The sequence below is a fragment of the Juglans microcarpa x Juglans regia genome, chromosome 2D (assembly GCF_004785595.1).
Source record: "Juglans microcarpa x Juglans regia isolate MS1-56 chromosome 2D, Jm3101_v1.0, whole genome shotgun sequence".
Taxonomy (NCBI): Eukaryota; Viridiplantae; Streptophyta; class Magnoliopsida; order Fagales; family Juglandaceae; genus Juglans; species Juglans microcarpa x Juglans regia.
The window spans coordinates 23,681,155-23,702,044 of NC_054596.1; the positions used below are offsets into that span (position 1 = coordinate 23,681,155).

At 35.5% G+C, this 20,890-nt stretch overlaps 2 protein-coding genes across 2 annotated transcripts; one reads left to right on the forward strand and one right to left on the reverse strand.

Moving 5' to 3' along the window:
• Positions 1–700: 700 nt before the first annotated feature.
• LOC121248692 (ervatamin-B-like) lies at positions 701–2,717 on the reverse strand. Its single transcript, XM_041147231.1, has 2 exons — positions 2,234–2,717; positions 701–1,504 (listed from the first exon to the last, which is right to left on the reverse strand). Exons 1-2 carry the CDS (start codon positions 2,673–2,675, stop codon positions 912–914), a joined length of 1,035 nt encoding a protein of 344 aa, XP_041003165.1. The 5' UTR covers positions 2,676–2,717; the 3' UTR covers positions 701–911.
• Positions 2,718–5,381: 2,664 nt separating this feature from the next.
• On the forward strand, positions 5,382–7,437 carry LOC121250734 (basic leucine zipper 61-like). Its single transcript, XM_041149932.1, has 4 exons — positions 5,382–5,971; positions 6,457–6,547; positions 6,670–6,796; positions 7,266–7,437. The coding sequence occupies exons 1-4, from the start codon at positions 5,382–5,384 to the stop codon at positions 7,415–7,417; spliced, it is 960 nt and encodes a 319-aa protein (XP_041005866.1). The 3' UTR covers positions 7,418–7,437.
• The last annotated feature ends 13,453 nt before the right edge of the window (positions 7,438–20,890 follow it).

Here is a 20,890-nt window from a genome sequence, read left to right on the forward strand (position 1 = left end):
AATATAAACATTAATAATTAGTTCTTTGATTTTTTTATGATCCACAATAATAAAATAATGATAATTAAACACGTACATTTCTCCATCTGTTTGATGGAGAATTTTATCTGACTATAAGAGAAGGATCACCCTATCAACTTAGCTTCCTAAGTGTCTCCCGATGGCTAGAGGCGCTCTGATATTGTAGGTGAGAACCTTGTAACCCCTTAGTACTATTTATAGACTTCTGACAATCAAGAAATCTAAAACTTCATATTTGACTGTGATTAGATATATAGAATTAATCTTATCTCTTAGGAGTTTTCTTATCCCATTACAACTCATTTATTAACTGATAAGTTTTGAACTATTTCAAACTCTATCAAGATGGGTGTGTGAGACATAGAGTTTAAATAAAACTCTTACATATGTTTGTAACTGTTTTATTAATGAAGTCTATTACTTGGAAAGAAAAAAAAGTTGAAATCTGTTGTCGCCTTCTTTAAATTATCCATTTGATAATTTATACTGATCTTGGTAATCTTTACCTTAATAAGATCTTTTCAAAGTCACAATTTCTTATAGTGCAATGGTGATAAGCCGATCTTCAGCGCCCTTCTAACTTGTACTTATCATACTAGGATTATTTCTTTCATAAATTTATCTAGTGAAAATGTTACTGGACTACATCATTATCTTTGTATGCTACTATGATCTTCAGCCGATATTTGATTATCTTTGTATGCAATGGTACTGTGCACATTATTGTCTTCAATATTAAGTTTCCATATAAATCTCACAAGTTTCTAACTGAAACTCCAAAGTTGCATCTTTTATTTAAAGTTCACATAAATTTTCTTTCTGAGGAACTTTCTAAGCTAGCATACTGTCATTCTACAACCAGAAAATGCCAAATTAACCAACAATGCATTTCAGTTCTTAAGAGGGTAGCTAGCTTCCATTGCAATGCCACAAATACCTTGATTATCTGCAGTATCACGGTTCAACCTTATGTAACCTGATTCACCCCAGCCAGTGCCCCATGAATTCTTCACTAGCCAGTACTTCATACCATTTTTTTCTCCATATCCTACTGCAGTGACTCCATGATTGAGCTGCGTTCCACACCGGTCAGTGAAGATACCCTGAGAGTACAGTTGAAATTCATAACCAGAAGCATCTATGGCAACCGATACAGGTTGGTTAGCAACTGCAGATTGTAGGCTTTTCTCATCATTAGCCGGAACCCTCTCATAACCGCTTATTGTCACTACATGATCTTTTTCCTTTGCTTTGTCGCAGGTGCCAGTTGATGCTATGTAAGGATATTCCTCTTCGGTGGTCAGTCCACCAGTCTTTTTTATGTATTCAAATGCTTTGTCCATGTATCCACCATTGCAGCCTTGACACCAGGTGTCCAAATTACAGTCCACAAGCTCTTGTTCTGACAAAGATATCAACTGCCCTGTTTTGATTTTGTTGATACCTTCCACAGCTGCCACTGTGGAGAATGCCCAACAACTTCCTGAATCAAAAGGTTGGGAACATTAGAGCTTATTTGCCTGCAAGTTTTGGGATTAAAAGCTGGCCATATGACTTACCATAATCAAGATATTACTAGAATGTATTAAAACAATTACGTTGAAGTTAGCACTCAGGAATCAACAAATTACTGGAATGTGTTAAAACCAAGTCATCATTACTATGTTTTATTTATTTATTTATTATAGTATGGCTGTTGTTAATGTTGTTGTTGTTACTATATTGTTACTGTTATTGTCAATTGTCAGAAAGGCTCAGACATTTATTCCAAATGAAGACAACTATTTTCCCATCTTCTAGGACATAACTCTTAAATATTATAATGGTACAAAGTGAGTATAAATGAATAGAAAATATTAGTATGCCTTTAGAGTTTGTCACTCATTTTAATCGTTTATATATTTAATTTTTTTTATTTAATAATTACGAAAATAATTTTTAGTATATTAGTATATATATTTTTTTATCTTTTAAAAATATTTAAATATATTAAAAAAATTAAAAAAAGAAGATAAAAATAAAAAAAGCAACTTTGTTAGCTAGGCGGCACGCTAGCACGACTCTAAATGAATTAGCTATAGAAGTGAACATCAAGTACTTTAAAAGGTTTTTGAAAAGAAAAAAAGAAAAAAGTAGTTAGTAGTCAATTCTCCTAATCATCTCTAATCACTTGAAGTTCAAGTTTCCTTGGAGAAAAAGTACAAATTCCTACCACATTGGCCTTGATTCTTAATTGGAGTAACAGCACCTTTCTTTCTCCAATCCACTCTAGTTGGCAAATCCACATCTTTGCCATAACTGAAGTTTGTCTTTGGTTGCCACATAGGTCTGAATCCCAAGTTGGTAGCTTTAAACTCTCCATTTGTAAGGTCTGCAAACTTATTGTCAGTGAGCTTGAATGACAAGTTTTGAGAGTTGGTGTAATCGATGAACTGGACGTTAAATTGGTAAATGCCAAAGCGCATTTCCCATTCCTGTTCACTCTTATATGTTCGACCATGCCGCTCCAGCCAACTTTCATACCTCTCTCTCATGGCTTTTGGGTCATACACTGGAGGCGTGTACTTCTCAGAAAGCACCCTTAATGGTATCCATAGAATTAAAAGAATCAAAAGTGTCAAGGTGGCATTTTTTGATGCAGCGAGAGCCTCCATGGCTGGCTAGCTAGCTATCTTGCTTGGAAATGTAGATGATGGTGAATGGAATATTGTGTATACAATATTTATAAATGAAAATAAAATATTAACACAATGATCAGTTGTTTACTTTTGGGCAATCCATTCTTTGAGATTGCTCATACATGCATTTAAGGTGTTTTAGACTTTAGTTGTTTCCTTTCTGTTCATGTCTTTGGTGCTTCTGATCAATTTTGGCAAGGCAAGTTACTTGTGGTTCAATTTCCATGCATGGCTGGCTTGTTGTCTAGTTCAAATGTTTGAATTGTCCGAATGCCATCTATTTTTATTGTAAGTTAGATTTTAATTTACTCCCATGTTACAACTTATTTTCGCTTCAATACTTGTAAAGTTCGTGAATTTATTTTACGGTAAAATAACAAAGAGAAATAAAAAATATAGTAATTAGATACAGTTATAAATTGTACAAATATCACATATTTCTTTTAAAAAAAGAGTAGAGACAATCATTTAAAAATTATTTTTCTATTTGAAATCATGGAATTGGCCGGCCCAAGTCGGCTACGTTTCCCGGGTGGATAAATCCTTTTTTGTAGTCTCCTTTCACGATCCATCACCGATGTTAGTCTAGGACTCTAGGTAGATGTGAATGATCTGCTGCAATTCATGTATACCGTCGATGTTTTGCTTTTGTGATGTTTGTTGATTGCGGTCATCTACTTACCTTATGGGGGGGGGGGGGGGGGGGGGGGCACATGAATATGTATTGGTCTGGAAATATTACCAGATAATGGGCCTTCATAATCAATAGGTCTAAAGTTAGACCAACTTGGGCCGTAATCTGCCAACTATGGGCCAAAATTGAGAGCTTTTTAGTGGTTACACTACCCGGATGATCAGAGGGACATCGGTCATGATGATGACGACTTCAGATTGACCCTGGATGCATGCCGAGAGACAAATGTAGCCAAGTCAAATTATGTAGCCAAGGTAAAATAGGAGGTAGCTAGATAAGTGAGCTGTTGAGAGATAGATTTTATATCCATGCATGGCCTATGCTCAATGTGAGTTAAAGAAAAATTATTTTCATCGGTTATTATTTACTATTCTACACTTCACATCCTATATAAAAAAAAAAAAAAATGTCAGGTGTGGGTGTAAGGGTGGTATAGCATTCCTCGAGAATTAATTAAAGAGCTGGAAGCTGAATGTGAATTAGTACTACTCATTAAACAAAGAATAATAACTAAAAGTGTGTCCGAAAGGTACAAATGGATGAAAAAACTGTGTTATTTGATAATAGGCCGGGGCATCATGTTGTGGTGCGTGGATTAATAGAGTTCTTGATGGTTGCTAAATGGATAAGATGTTTAATAAAATGACACCATGGGTACAAAAGGAGAAATATATGATAGGTGTGAGCAAAAATGTTTTGATACCATATTAAATCACTAATTATCCTAAAATTTAATCTGATGAGAAGAAATAATTTTAATTATTCTTAAGAACTTAAGTCTATGGAAAGTTATACATTTTCTTATTTAAAAAATATATATTTTAGCACTCCCTCTTGTTATGTGAACTCCACATATAAAATATTTAGTTAAATAATATGTAGACTTAAAGGTCGCGCGAAATCAGGACCGCTAAATTTTTGTCTTAAAAACCTTTTTGTGAAGTTTTTGTGGGCATCAAAATCTATAATGTGTTGTAGTACTGTGGATATTAAGCTATGTGAATATATATATATATATATATTTTTTTTTTTTGCCTCGTTTTTTATTTTTTTGTTCGTCATAATTATTTTAATACAAACTTCGAGTGAATTCTTCAACAATCGTCCATTTACTATATATATTCACCAATGTTTTAAGATAGTTTTCAAGATAAATTATAGAAAACCAAGGCAAAAATAGCAAAGATCTTAATATGTATATGAATATCAATGATTGATATGATCCATATTAAGATCTTTGCTATTTTGCAAAGCTAGCTTATTTGTTATTATTGTACTCATTATCTTGATCAAAAGATGATAGATGGTGACTCATGGCAATGCAAAGCTTGATCATCATGTAGCTATCAAGGGGCCCGGATATATAGATGGGGATTGTCTTTTATTTGGATGTACAAAAACGCAATGGGACTAAAGTGGCGGTAACAAAGCCACGTGGAGGTTGAATATTTCACTACTTATTAAAGAAAGTATCAGCGACTTTCTAGTAATACCGTTGAGTCCCAACCCCCTCCTAGCTGTACGTAGTTGTCCAATCTCCCGGCCACCCCCAATGTCAACCCACTTCACAAACACACATGCATAAACACACAGACAGTCTACGATTTATTCTAGTTTTAAATCTGATGATTATACAGAGTACGTACGTAGTAGCTAGAGCCCATATATAATTTCATGACATGTTTCTTCTTGTTGTTGATGTTGTTGCTATACTTGTGGCTCTCTCCCTCTAACATCCTGATCCTCTGCTTTCGTTGTGAGAGATTCTCATTTGGTTATTTTGGTTTTCTTCTTTGTCTGGTAATTTTCTTTCCTAACTGAGGTCTCGATCTCATACCTTAGTTCTCTCTCTCTTTTGCTTTTAGACGTACAGTACGTATATCTGGTTGAGTTTTATATAGGAAACATTCATTAATATCAAAGATTGAATTCGGTTTTGTGAGTTTGTGGTTTGAGCCATTTGTTGTTTTCCTTTTGTATTGTTTGTAATGGCACAATTGCCTCCAAAAATCCCAAACATGTCATTAAGTTGGCATGAATTTCCACACCAAAAAGTGCCTTCAATGGGGAGTTTAACACCAGATCTCTCTACGACTAATATTAATACGACCCGCACCACCACCTCTTCCTCCCATAACCCTTCTTGGGTCGATGAGTTTCTTGACTTCTCGGCAGCTAGACGGGGTTCCCACCGAAGATCCATAAGCGACTCCATAACCTTCCTCGAGGCGCCAACCCTAGAGGAATGTCGTGAGTCGGGTGCTCCACCGGAGCATGGTACTACTAACAATGAATTTGATAGGTTTGATGATGAACAATTCATGTCCATGTTCACTGAAGAAACATCTACAGCCCTAGCCCCTACTGTGTCATCCTCGAACCCCTCCTCGCCGTCCGATCATAACAGCATTAACGATGAAAAAGAAATACATGAACAAGAACCGAAGCAGCAGCAGCAGCTAAAGAATATTGAATCTGAGGAGGAAGAAAGCCAATGCAATTCAGGGATACAAACTCCCCCTAACGCCATTGCTAGCGGGTCCAATGATAAGATAACTGACCCCAAGAGGGTCAAGAGGTAATCAAGCAATCACATTTTCAATCTAGCCAATGCAATTCAGGAATACAAACTCCCCCTGACACAGTTTGAATTTAGAGACGAGATGAGATGGTTTTAGATGAAAGATGAAAGTTAAAAAAAATATTATTTTTTTAATATTATTATTGTTTTGAAATTTGAAAAAGTTAAATTATGATTTGAAAAAGTTGAATTGTTTATTATATTTTGTGTGAGAATTTGAAAAAATTATAATGATGAGATGAAACATTTTCTGAATCTAAACCGGCCTTACCTTTTTTAAAAACATTCGATGGGCATGATTATATATATGCAACTTAATTAATTACATCCTTAACAAGGTGAGTGGTTAAACAGACTTGTGTATATATTCTTTGTATATATTCTACAAAGAAATATTTAAAAAAATAAATAAATTATGCAATAAGACACAACAATGTTGTCATAATTATTGGTTTCTCCACATTTCTTTGGGTTTGCACTAGAATCCTAGCAAACAGACAATCTGCTCAAAGATCAAGGGTGAGGAAGCTACAATACATATCAGAGCTTGAACGTAGTGTCAACTCATTACAAGTAGGTGATTTATGATCTAAGGATTTTCTAATATCAGAGCTTGAGATTTCTATTATTAATTACATGCTTAAAACTGTCCTCATTTTCGATCCTAATTTCCTTTCATGTTTTGGCTATCGAAGGCCGAGGTTTCAGTGCTGTCACCACGGGTTGCTTTTTTAGACCATCAGCGTTTGCTTCTAAATGTTGATAACAGTGCACTTAAGCAAAGAATCGCCGCCCTTGCGCAAGATAAGATTTTCAAAGATGGTAAGTGTTTACTTAATTATCCAATTAATATGGATCTATTTTCAAGCAACATTTTCATAATGGAATCAAGTGGGTGTTCACATGTCAAGATTATATACATATATATATATATATATATATATATATATATTGTAAGAAAATACAACCAAAAGCAGGTAGGCATATTGGGTTTATCTTGTAGGAAGTGGTCCAAGGATCATATATTTTTTTTTACACCACATGCATGCATGATTTACTATATATTCAGTGAATGTCACAGTTTCCCATTGGTTTTGAGATGATTATAAGCATGCTCTTGAAAAGTACTACATGTGCAAATTTCAAACAGCTTTGAGAGGATAGGAAAAGTGATTGAAGAGTCAAGTTATATATGCATGCATAAGCGCACGCTTTTTTATGTGTTTAATTTCATATGTCTTTATAAGTCACAAAATCTTGAATGTGTTACATTTGTAAACAATGCATGCAGCTCATCAAGAAGCACTAAAGAGGGAAATTGAGAGACTGAGGCAAGTGTATCACCAGCAAAACCTCAAGAAGATGGAAAATGTTGCACCATCATCTCAACCTCAATCTGATGCCAAGCCTTCGATCGAGAAAGAGCACCTCCTCAATGTTTAACCTTAGACTACATTTAAAATGGCCAATTACACAGGAAGAAAAGAAATTCTGATCCGATCATTTTCTAATAGGAGGGAAAGACCATCAAACGGACATTTTCTAGGGTGCTTACAATGTTACTTTTCCCAAAAAACTGTTGGCTGATCTTTCTTTATAAGCTTGACCATGGGAGTGTTTACTGGGAATGACTCATCACATTCTGGGTGGGGAGGGCTTTGGTGTATGTAATCTGCAGATAACCAGCGCAATCATGCACGTGATATGTTTGCTTTTAAGAATGGGACTCCTCATGCGTGATTGGATTGCAGGAAAGAACATATGTAGTGACATCAATGACGTGAGGAAAGGGAAAAAAAACAAAACCAGAAACAAAAACAAAAGATTGTATTGCTTTCCAAAAGTTACAATGGAGCTCAACTATTTAATAATTCATTCGTTCTTTTATTGTTATTGTTCTTATTTGTTTACATGATATAATTCTTGGAAGACGAAGCATTTGTACGTTTTGTGTTGGGATGTATGAAAGAACGGGTTGTCATGACGGAAGTTTTTGGTAATTTGAGATCAGATAGACGGCCGTAATCTTTTCAGTGTTTTTATTGGGTGCATATATAACAAACTTTATTTGTCACGCTCATCTAGAATTGAATAATGTTTTTTCTAAATATCCATTTGTCTAAATAGTTCCTTAAAAAATAAAAATGGAGTCTAGCTGAAACTCAACGCTGAAAGTAAATACATGGTGGAATGGGCCTTACCAAGCCTCCAAGCTCATCATAATTATCCTAACCTGAAACTGTAGCGGATTGGCCCAAGCTGTGGCAGTGAACCATGTCAGGGCTATGGTACTGGTAGGGCCGAAAAACCTGATTGTTTGTTCATAGGTGCTTGTTCTAAATTTTTTAAACTAAAAATATCAATTAAAAAAAAAAAAGTGCAAACTGAAGACGAGTCTCACTTTTTCTAAGAATGGAAACGTACGCCTAGCTAAATGGTCATTGTGTGAAGCTCAACCATAAAAACGGAAGCCCAGTTTTTATATTATTGTGAGCTGGCCCGTGTAGAGGCCCAAAACAAGAACAAAAAGCCCAGCCCCATACCTATACGGTGTCCTTTTGGACTCTTGAGAGTTAAAATCCTAACTTTTTATTCCTCCAAGAGTCCAAATCCTAACATTTTCTTCCTCCCTCTCTCTCCTCCTTCCTTCTTCTCACGCACGACGCACCCTTTCCCCATGGCTCTCCGTCTTGTTTTGCAACCAGTGAGCCTTGCACCGACACCCACACCACCACCACTTCGAAGCCATGCGTCGAAGCTGCCCCGCCTCCTCTACCACTGTCTGACTGCTACCATCAAGTCCTCTACTCCATCTATTTCTCTCTCTGTCACCCTCTTGCTCTCTTGCTGTCATTCTCTCTCTCTCTCTCTCTCTATTTGTTAAGAACCCTTACTAGTGTCTACATACAAAGTAGAAGAAGTTGAAGTTAAACTGAGGGTTGGAGCTGTGTTGAAACGCTATCATTGAAAGAAAGAGGAAGAAATGATGTCGTCTGAGGAAAGGAAGAAGGGTTGCGTTTTGGCTACTAGAATGAAGCTGCGAGTTTTGGTTATTTTACTTAAGCTGTGCATTTTGGCTATTTTACTTAAACTGTGCATTTGGGTTATTTTCATTAACCTATGCGTTTCACTTGGTTGTCATGTAGCCAGTTTGTTTTATTGTCAACTTAGCATTTCTTATTTATGTTATAAGAAAGAAGTCTGTGAGGTTGTGCGTGGGGGTATAAGAGGCAAAGAGAAAGAAAATAGAGAGGGCATCTGGAATTTTGTATAACAGCGAGAAATTCTCAAGAGGAAGGGTACCTCGAATACCTATTGTAACCCAGCATTGATTTCAATCTACATTTTCCTCATTCATTTAATTCCATCTAGAACTTTTAATTCCGCAACCTAGGAGCTTCTTAACAAGTGGTATCATTGAGCCAACAAGCCCATGGTTGCAGGAACCCGTTCAAAGCAGCAGTATCAAGAGGAATTGCAGCGGCAGGTTGATTCACATGAGGATGAAGGTATCCACGAGATAAGGGAACGTTTAAATCGGCTAACTGATATGGTCAGAACCTTGGTGGCTAATCAAAATACTACTCCCAATAGGGAGCTACAAATGATGCCGGAAGGAGAAGGTCAGGAGATTAGGAGGGTTGGGGTGTGAAGTTGGAGTCCTCTCATTTTCAGCGTGATAGCCTAGCTAGTTGGGTATTCAAGGCAACTCAATATTTTGAGTTCCATCAAAAACCTCCAGCCCATCGCCTATTGGTGGCCTCTTACCATATGGATGGAGAGGCCTTGTTGTGGTACCAAGATGCCTTGGATACCAGATAGTTTATATCATGGAAAACCTTCATTAAAGCCTTGTTGGTACGATTCGGACCCATGGCTTATGATGATCCAATGGAGGCCCTCACCTGTCTCAATCAAACCTCTACTATAGCAGCATACAAAGCTCAATTTGAGAGGGTTGTCTAATCACCACAAACTTAGTTGATTTTTAAGTGGATTGAAAGATGAAATATGCTTACCCATTTGAATGTTGAATTCGATAAATTTATGAGATGCCTTCAGGTTAGCCAAGATTCTGGAGGAGTACATAGCACTAGAAGAAGGTTTAAATAGTTGGCTGAAAAATCACCATCACCTCTACCAACAACCCTTTCCCAATGGGTATTACTTGGAGAAAATAGCAATAGAAGTTAGAAAGTATATCAACCAGTAAGAAAAATTAGCTCCAGTTATATGGTTGAAAGGAGAAAAAAATGATATATACTACCATTGTAATGCGAAGTGGAAACCCTCTCATCATTGCAAATGCCCTAAGATCTACTTGTTACAAAGGGGTGAAAAAGCAGGGGAGGCAAATGTAGAGGGCAAAGAGCTCAAAGCCAGTGAAGGAAAGGAGATCGTGGTGTCTAAAGCAACGTTGGCAGAACCTGAAATATCACTAAATGCAATTTTAGGTACTCCGAGTCCTAATGCCATGCGACTCCTAGGTAGAATTGGTGATAAAAATGTGGTCATACTAAATGATTTCGGTCGCACACAATTTTTTAGATCCCTCTATTGCTCACAAAACCAAACTATGCATTAATGACAATATGCATCTATCAATTAAAATTGAAAATTAGGAGATCATTAGTAGTGAGGGTTTATGTGATGAGGTGAACATTAAATTTTAGGGGTTCCAATTTCTAACATCATTTTATGTATTATTGCTCAGGGGCTGTGATGTGGTATTGAGGATGAAATGGTTGGAAACTTTGGCCCCTATAACATATGATTTTTTGAAGTTGTCCATGGAATTTGTTTATCGAAAAAAATAATACGGTTTCAAGGGCTAGACTTACAACAGATTTTGTTTGAAGGGAAAACTAGGGCAATGTTGACTTCCATATGCAAGGGAAGGGCTTATTGCTACAGTTATTTATGGATGAAATGAATAAAAAAGATGAGTACATTCATGAAGATGTTTTCCACCATCTTTTTCCCATGACCATAAAATTGTGTTGAAAAAAGGGACCCAACCTATCTCTACTAGACCCTACCGTTACCCTTATTACTAGAAAACGGATGTTCAGAAGATAATAGCTGAGTTGTTACAATCAGGCGTAATTAGGCCCAGCTCTAGCCCATTTTCTTCCCTTATTTTATTGGTGAGAAAGGCCAATAGCAATTGGCGTTTATGTGTTGACTATAGGGCCTTAAACTAAGAAATAATGAATGATAAGTTTTTCATTCTTGTTATAGATTAGCTGTTGGATGAATTACATGGGTATAAGGTGTTATCTAAGCTGGATTTACGCTTCGGTTACGATCAAGTAAGGGTTGTGCCTGAAGATATTGAGAAAACAAGATTTCGAACACACAAAGGACATTACCAATTTCTTGTAATGCCTTTCGAGCTTACCAATGCTCCCACGACATTTCTAGGGCTCAAGAACGATATGTTTAAATCATTCTTGAACAAGTTTGTATTGATTTTCTTTGACGACATCTTGGTTTACAATAAAACACTACTAAAACATGTAATTCACATGAGAAGGGTACTAAAAATTCTGCAACAACACCAATTGTTTGCGAAGTTAACCAAATGAAAGTTTGGGATGGAGGAGATTAACTACTTGGGACATATTATCTTAGCTAAAGGGGTCAAGGCCGATCCAACCAAGATTTCTTCCATGCTAGATTGGCCACTGTCCAGAAATACCAAGTCCTTTAGAGGTTTCCTAGGCCTTACAGGATATTACAGAAAATTTATACGCAACTATGGATTAATAGCAGCCCCATTGATAGATTTATTGAGGAATAATGCTTTTGAATGGGATGATAAGGTAACAAGGGCCTTTAAAGACCTTAAGGTGGCAGTCACCTAACCACTTGTGAGTGGTCGTGGGGTGGGGGCTATGTTGATGCAATCGGGCCAACCAATTGCTTACATGAGTTAGTTGTTGAAGGGGAGTGCATTACTACTATCAACCTATAAGAAAGAGCTATAGCTTTAATGGCTATTATCCAAAAATGGCAACCTTATCTTTTGGGACAATCATTTATTGTCAAAACAGATTAGTAGGCCATTACGTTCTTGTTGGAACAATGGGTTAGCACTGTTGTCCAACAGAAGTGGATAGCTAAATTAATGGGATATGATTTTGTGATCCACTACAAGAATGTGAAGGAAAACATGGTAACAGATGCACTGTCCAAAAAACATGAGCTAGAGGGTAAAAAGGGCGTAGGACATGTTGGCAATGATTTCTTTCCCAAGTCCAAATTGAGTGAAGGAACTCAAGGCTACTTATGACCTATCTCCTGAACTAAAGGAAGTGGTAAATCAATTGTATAGGGGAAATAATTGTGTAGTTGGTAATAAGCTACAACATGGGTTATTATTGAGGAAGAGAAAAATTGTAGTAGTCTCGAATTCTCCCTTGGAAAAATACTATACTACATCATGCTCATCCCTTGGCAGGGCATTCGGGGTACCTAAAAACATATCAAAAAGCCAAGCGTGATTTTTACTGGGTAGGTATGAAAAGGGACATTAAAACATTGGTAAATGAGTGTGAGGTTTGCTAGGCCACAAAATACAAGACCATACACCCTGCAAGGCTTCTCCAACCCTTACCTATTCCTAATCATGCCTGGATAGACATCTCTATAGACTTCATAGAAGGCCTGCCAGTTTCCCAAGTTTACATCACAATTATTATTGTGGTGGACAAGTTTATCAAATACGAGCATTTTATGTCCTTGAACTAGCCCTATACATCAATTAGTAGGGCTGTAAAAATAAACTGAAAAATCGAAAAACCAGCCAAACCGGTTGGTTTGATTTGGTTTTGGACCAGTTCGGTCTAGAACCGGTTCCTCCATTTTTAAAACTGGTCATAATCGGTTCAGTCTTGGTTTTATGTTTTCTAGGACCGGACCGGACATGTTCGCATATTTATATATTTTTAATATTATATACAATTTTTAGAAATTATAATTATATATGAAATAATGTAACATTATAATTTATAACATAAAATTTTAATCTTAAACATAAACATTTATTTGATCATATCTTTTAAATATAAAATATATATTAATTACATTTTATGGTTTAATAAATTCTCAACATATTCCTTTTGATAAATATATTAGTAATACTAATATACTAATGTATATTAATTACTATTTATCGCTGACATATAATAATAATACTATACCAATAGTATTGCTATATGCTAATAGTATTAGTGTATTACTAATATATATATATATATATATATATATATATATATATAAGTATAAGAGCTAGAGATTTAATATATATTAAAAACTGGAAAATTGGACTAAACCGGACTGGAACTGGTGAAATCGAAAGTACTGGTTTAGGAGGGTAAAATGTGAGGTATCGGTTCTTGAAAACGCAAAATCGGTGTATACCGATTTGGTCCCAAAATTTGTCCAAAATTGGACCAGTTACACCCCTAGCAGCTAGTGTGGCCCAGGAGTTTTTTAATTCGGTGTTCAAGTTACATGAAGGCTCTCGAGAAGCATAGTCTTGGATAGAGATCCTATTTTACTCAATTCATTTTGGAGAATGTTGTTTTCCTTACATGGTTCCTCTCTAAACTATAGTTTTTCCTACCATCCACAATCAAATGGTCAGACAGAGGCTCTTAAAAAGTGTGTGGAAGGATATTTTCGGTACTATACAAGTAGTCAACCAAGAAAATAGTTGCAATTGTTAGCTTTAGCTGAGTGGTGGTATAACAGCAGTTACCACACTTTAACTAAACTTACATCGTTTAAAGCTCTGTATGGGTATCCCCTATCCAAGCTTCTATCTTATATTCTAGGGGCTTCATCAAATGAGTCAGTGGCTCAATATCTGAAAACAAGGGAAAATTTCTCAAGTTGTTCAAGGAAAATTTAGAAATGGCCTAAAACAGACTGAAATACTATTTTGATAGAAAACAAAAAGAGAGAAACTTTGAGGTAGGCGATATGGTATACCTATGTTTGCAACCATATAGGTAGAAATCATTGGTTGGCCATCGTAACATGAACTTCTCACCTCAATTTTATGGCTCCTTCATGGTCCTCAAACGTATTGGACAGATAGCATATCAATTGGATCTACTCCCTTCAGAAAAATACCACATGACCTTCGATGTCTCGTGCTTCAAAGAAAATTGGAGCTTAAACACAACCCCTCGTGACCCTCCCATCAGTTGATTCCAAAAGTGAAATCCTTCCTGACTCAAAATACATTATGGACACAAGAGTCTGTCATCAAGGGTATCGACCTATAACAGAGATTTTGGTTAAATGGACAAAGACAACTGAGGAGACAACAATTGGGAAAAGCTGTGGAAGCTCCAACAGCTTTATCCCAACCTTAAGGGCAAGGTACTCTGAGGAGGGGGAAGGGAGAGGAGAATGTTAAGAACCCTAACTAGTGTCTGCGCACAAAGTAGAATAAGTGGAAGTTAAATTGAGGGTTGAAGTTATGTTGAAATGCCATCGTTGAAAGGAAGAGAGAGAAACAATGTCGTATGAGGAAAGGAAGAAGGGTTGCGTTTTGGCTATTGGAATGAAGCTGTGTGTTTTCGTTATTTTACTTAAACTGTGAGTTTTGGCTATTTTACTAAAATTTTGCATTTAGGTTATTTTCATTAAGATGTGCGTTTCACTTGGTTGTCATGTAGCCAGTGTCTTTTATTGTCAACTTAGCATTTTCTTATTTGTGTTACAAGAAAGAAGTCTATGAGGTTGTATGTGGGGGTATAAGGGAAAGAGAAAGAAAATAGAGAGGGCATCTAGAATCTTGTATTATAGTGAGAAATTCTCAGGTGAAAGGGTACGTCGAATACCCATTGTAACCCAGCACTAATTTCAATCTATGATATTACATTTTTCTCATTCATTTCATTCCATCTAGCACATTTAATTTGGCAACTTAGGAGCTTTTTAACACTATTGCGATTTGTGTTTATGTTGAATTTAGCCCACACCACTGTCGCTCCTCGCCTCAGCACCCCACGTTGTCAACAAGCTCTTCCACCTTTCTCTCATTTTAACCCTATGTCGAGCACCCCACCCCATCTCCCTCTCCTTTGAGTCACCATTGTAGCCAAGTCTCATTGTGGCCACTGTTCGCTACCACGATTTGACTCCAAGACCAGACTGTAAAACCCTTCGTTTCTCCCCTCTCTCAGGTTCCCTTAGGTTTTCTCTCTCCTAGGGTTACACTTCCATTGCAATCTGCTACCCACAAACACCCACCAAAAGCCATCCGACCAACCACCCACCTCCTCCACACCTCTCGATCTCACCACCACCAGTTTTCCCTCTAATTGTTCTCGATTTTCTCTCTCCTAGGGTTCCGTTGTTGCCAACCACCGTGCTTCTCCCCACCAGACGCTGCCACAATAAGCTCCTCCACCTTTTACTTTGCCATTTTATTTTTTGGCTCACATTCAAAATTCAATTTTTAATTTTGTCCCTCTGAGCAACAACCCACACACACATACACACATAGATTCTCTCTCGATCCTGGAGGAACAACCGCAATCAACGCACCTTGATCATTCAAAATTTCCTATCCGAGCTGTAAGTGGTTCTTAGACTAGCAAGTTGAGATGATGAATTATCTCGATGGAGCTCCTCTGGTCAACTAGGAGCACATAAAACTGAGTGACGTCCCTTAGATTGTCTCCCGACAATAACAGGCTTGGGTGAGATGGTAACGCTCTCGGATTGACTACGTTGCCTCTAGTGGAGGCTAAAGGATGCATCGTCACGTATGCGTCGGGCGCAGAGCTAGGCATCGCTCGTTAGGAAGTCACACACACGGTCATTACTCATAGTGTGGTGAAGGGAGCAAATGTGCAGATGGTCCATAGGGGAGACCATGGTGCATACATTAATAAAATATAGATTTGATGTGGATCACGACCCCAAGCCAAGATAGAGTATTATCTCGGTAGAGCTCCTCTAGTTACTCGAGAGTGTGTAAAATTGAGTGATATCCCCTAGGTTGTCGCCAAGCAACAACGGACTCAGGTGAGACGATAAAGCTCCTGGGTTAACTCTGTTGCCGGAGGCTAAAGGATGCCTAGTCACATACATGCCAAGCGTGGACTTGGGCATCACTTGTTACAAAGTCAAACACACAATTGTTACCCTTGGTGTGACGAAGGGAGTCATAGTGTGCAGATGGTCCCTAGGGAGACAATGGTGCATATCTTTATGAATTGTATACTTTCAAAATAAAAGGGTGATTTTCGAGTGTGTGGTGTCTTGTGTGAGAATTGGGCATATAGTTATATTTGGAATATTGAAAATGTTATAGTTCTCTAGAATTTCTCATTCTTGGATAATTTCACATCTTTCCACATGCTTATATTTTGGTTTCATTCTGTAGAACCGTAGACTTTGATACAGATTATGCATATGAGTATGGAGGTCCGACTCCGTTTGAGGAGTGAACATGTGGAGCCTTTTCCTCATTTTCTTTAGCTGTTGTTATTTGGCTTAATTTTGTTTGAATGATTATAATATATTTTTATGCTAGAGTTTGGAAGACTTGTGGCTTATGAATATTTTCTTAGTAAAGTAGCTTTAATTTTTGGTACTATTAGAATTAATCAATGTCTTTTTTATTTTTCCACTGCGAATTTATTTTACACTATTGTATTGCAAGTATACACACACTTATTGTCATAATGCGTTATGGGTGTATGACCCGAGTGCCCAATATCCAGTGTCACGACTTTCGACAAAGCACAAGTGGTCGAGGGCGCCACACATTGTGCTTTGGTTGTTAATTTATTTGATTATGTTTTTACGATTTATCATGTCAAGCCCAAACGAAACCATTTGAGAACTTGATTGATTGGCTCCTCTGAGTCTACTTGATTTGTTATGTCGTAATTAATCTAGACTCCTAAGTGCATATAAGTTTTGAAACTACCCAATATTCTATTTAAAGTCAAAGATTGCCAAGCCAAACTAGTTTTCAAATCATTGCTAGCTACTTCCTCTGAAAATATTCCATCAAAAATATGTCCTTCGACTGAAAATTGTCTACATTATTATAGTATCACTTGCAAACATAAACGCATATTATAAAAAATAACAATTGCCTACATTTTCAATTAATAGAACTAATTTAGAGATTTAATTATTATTTCATGACTGTTAGATAGGTAATAGAAGCACCATTGCTTCTATTTCATAATTATTTCTATTCAATGATTGTTTAATTTGAGGTTTATCAATATTGAATATGAGTAATTTTATCTAGGGGTGTAACCGGTCCGATCCATTCCAGTTTTGGACAAAATCTAGGACCGAACCGGTATGTACCGGTTTTATATTTTTCAAATCCGATTACGCACCGGTTACCCTCCTAAACCGATACTTCCGGTTTTACCGGTTTCCGGTCCAGTTTTTCGATTTTTTAAAAATGTAAGTTTCACAATTTGTCATTAAAAATTTGTTTTTAAAAAAAAAAACTGATTTAAAAAAATCTGTTTTATACTTTTATTAATATATTAGACTATATAATAGTATTAATATTAGACTATTGGTATAGTTATATGTTATATATTAGTATTAGTTATAAACTATATATTTAATATTAATATTAGTTATAAACTTTTAGTAAAAACTTGTAGTATTAATTATAAGTATAGCTATAGCCATTAGTCTATATTAGACTATTAGTATTAGTTATAAACTTTTAGTGATTTAGTATTAACATTTTATATAATAATTTATAAATTATAATAAGAAATTATTTCATATATGAATATATATAATTATATATATTATATATAAAAATTTCACATAAAAATTTATAATTATACATAATATATAAAAATTATATATATTAATATATATATATATAATATTTTGTATAAAATTTATATATACAATAATACAAATATTATTTTTTATATATATTTTTTATCAACCGGTCCGGTCCGGTCCGAAAAATCCTAAAACCGGAACCGGCCGGTTTTCACATTCTAAGAGTCGGTCCCTGACCGGACCAGACCGGTTCAAAACCGGTCCGGGTCCTGACCGGTTTTTCGGTTTGAATTTACACCCCTAATTTTATCATATAGATCGTAATTTTGAAATAAAAAAAGGTTCCTACATGATTTATAAGTTAAAAACTATTGACTCACTCTTCAAAAAGTAAAGTTCACATTCTAGAAAATAACACGCTATTGGACGTGATAAAAGTGATCTTAAATTTATAATGCCTAGATTTCAACTTCTTCAAAGTGATAAAAGTTCACATTCTAATGCCAAAAGTTCAACTTCTTCAAAATATCCTTCTATAACTTGAACGTGATAAAAGTGATCTTAAATTTATAACAATGGAAGTTGAAGAGATTTCTTTTACATATTTCTCACGAATTTGATGAATATCTTATTAAATCTCAATGTAGGACTCAAAGAGATTCCTTTTACATCTTTCGCATGTGATTCTAACACTACAAGAGATTTCATTTTTTGGGATGAAAATTTTCATCCCAAAAAATGTAATTTTCGTCTCAAAAGACTTGTGGGGATGAAAACTTTTCATCTCAAATTCGTCTCCAAAAGCCCGTCTCAAAATTTTTTTTTAGACAAAAGTTATTTTTCGTCTCTACAAAATACTTTTAAGGATGAAATGTGGTGGACGCGTTCGAATCCATTCAAATTAAAATGTTTTGGGAGACAAAATCATTTAATCTAAAAACCCGTTCAAACATAATATTATTGGTTTGAACACTCTATTAACTGTTCGAATGAAGTAAGTGTTCGAACGCTTTCATGTTGTTTGGTTTGTGTTCAAACATAAATTATTGGATTGAGCACCCTTGAAAAACTGTTTGAATTAAAAATTATGTTTGAACATTTAGTTTGAGAAACCTTGTTCGAATGGTTTATTCTCCATTCAAATGATGAAAAAGTTGATTCGAGCATAACTATATGCATTTGAATGATCAAACATGCAGAGTGTTCAACGAAACTAGTAATCTATTTGAACTGCAATGAAGATTTCATTTTCAATCAAATGGCTTTGTGTTGCTCATTTGAATGGCGGCATAAAAAGTGTTCGAACAATAATAATTACTGTTCGAGCTGAATGTGTTTGGTTCGAATGGCAATCATTGATAGTAAATGACAAATTTAAAATAAAAAAACTACATTTAAAAATTATAATTAAAACATCACAATTGTTCACATGTTGCAATAAGTCAATTGACATAATGTAATAAAATAAGTTCTAAGTTGGTGGTCGCATAAAGTTTTGGGACATCATTAACTGTATCTGCTCGAGCATCTTTTGGGATTGAATTTTTATCTTCCTTAGCATTTTTTTTTTTTGTAACCGCGCCTCCATATTCCTAATGTAATTGGGCCTCCAATTCTCGTTTTTAGACCTCCATTGTTCGATCTCAAGCATTGCTTCCTCTAAGTCCCGATAGTTGTTATTCGATCTCTTTTGAGAAGAGGATGAGGGTGAGGAGGACCTAAGAAAAGGTCTCAACATCATTAACAGAGGATTCATCAGATGCAACAGTTTTTTGCGGAAGTGAAACAATCTTCTCCTACAAAAACAAAAACATAAAAGAAATATGAATACATATAGTATAAATAACATAAATATTACTAGGCAACAAAAAAAAAAAATTTAATTTACATAATTTTCTTAAGCTTTGGGATTGGTCCAAACATCATCGTAATTTGTATACGATTTAGCATACAATTAGGCCATGTTATAGTTAGTAGGACTATCTTGTTTCTACAAAAGAAAAATATATGTTACAACTTCAATTATAAATGTTGATATGTTAACATTTAACGAGCACTAGAAGACGCTACAATTTCTTTGATTGGTGATGAAAAGATCTAGAACTCGCATGATAATGTATTGTTAAATTTGTTGTATTTGCTTTGTTGACAATACTTCGTTGCTGCAAGAAAGAAACGTGATTACTATATTTGTTTCATGCATCTAACATATAGTATAATGAAAGATAGCAACGAAATTACTTGATATGTTGGATCTTCAAATATATCACAAAACTTCTCTCATTCGTTTGGGCGTATGTTTTGGAATGGGTTCTGATGAGCCTCTATTTCACTATAAAACTTTTGATAGTGTGCATGGTTTCTACCTTCGTACCTTAGGAATGTATTATTCATTAGCTCATCAACCGTTACTCGATCCTCTCGCTGACTAAAATTAAGTTCAAACTCATCATTGAAAGAATTAGGAATGATAAGAAACAAACAACTTATAAATTAAGTAATAATTGAATAACATTATTTTCTAAGTAACTTATTACCATGAAACAAGTTTTGATGTGGTCTTTCATATTTTGGAGAACCTTGGCCTTGGAGGATGTAGCCGTGGGAGCATATGTTCGGGTAAGTATACCAATAAAGGAAGTAAGCCAAGCTATAGGATTCCTCAGAGCCACTAGTGTGATCATAAGGAATATCAACTTTAACTGTACTCGTTTTCCGCAATTTCTCTATGTAGACACATTTAGTAACACCTTGACCTTGACAATGGCTTACAACAACTATACAATAATTAAAGAATATAATATAAAATAATTATTATATTTATAAAACACTAAAACTTAAATATTATCACATAAACTCGAGTTTCCATATAACATATTTTGTTTTGGGTCTAGTGATGTTGACCCATTATCCTTGGCAGGTGAACTAATTGCGGAGTCAGTATTAGATGGAGATGGAAAACGAGTTGCTTTGCATTTGAAAGGCATACCTATTTATAATATTGATAAATTATTACTTGTAAAAATATTCTTATTGCAAGATAACCATACTTATGTATAAACAACTATCATTCACTATCAGTTTCACTCGACCAGTCGCTCTCATCCTCACTAG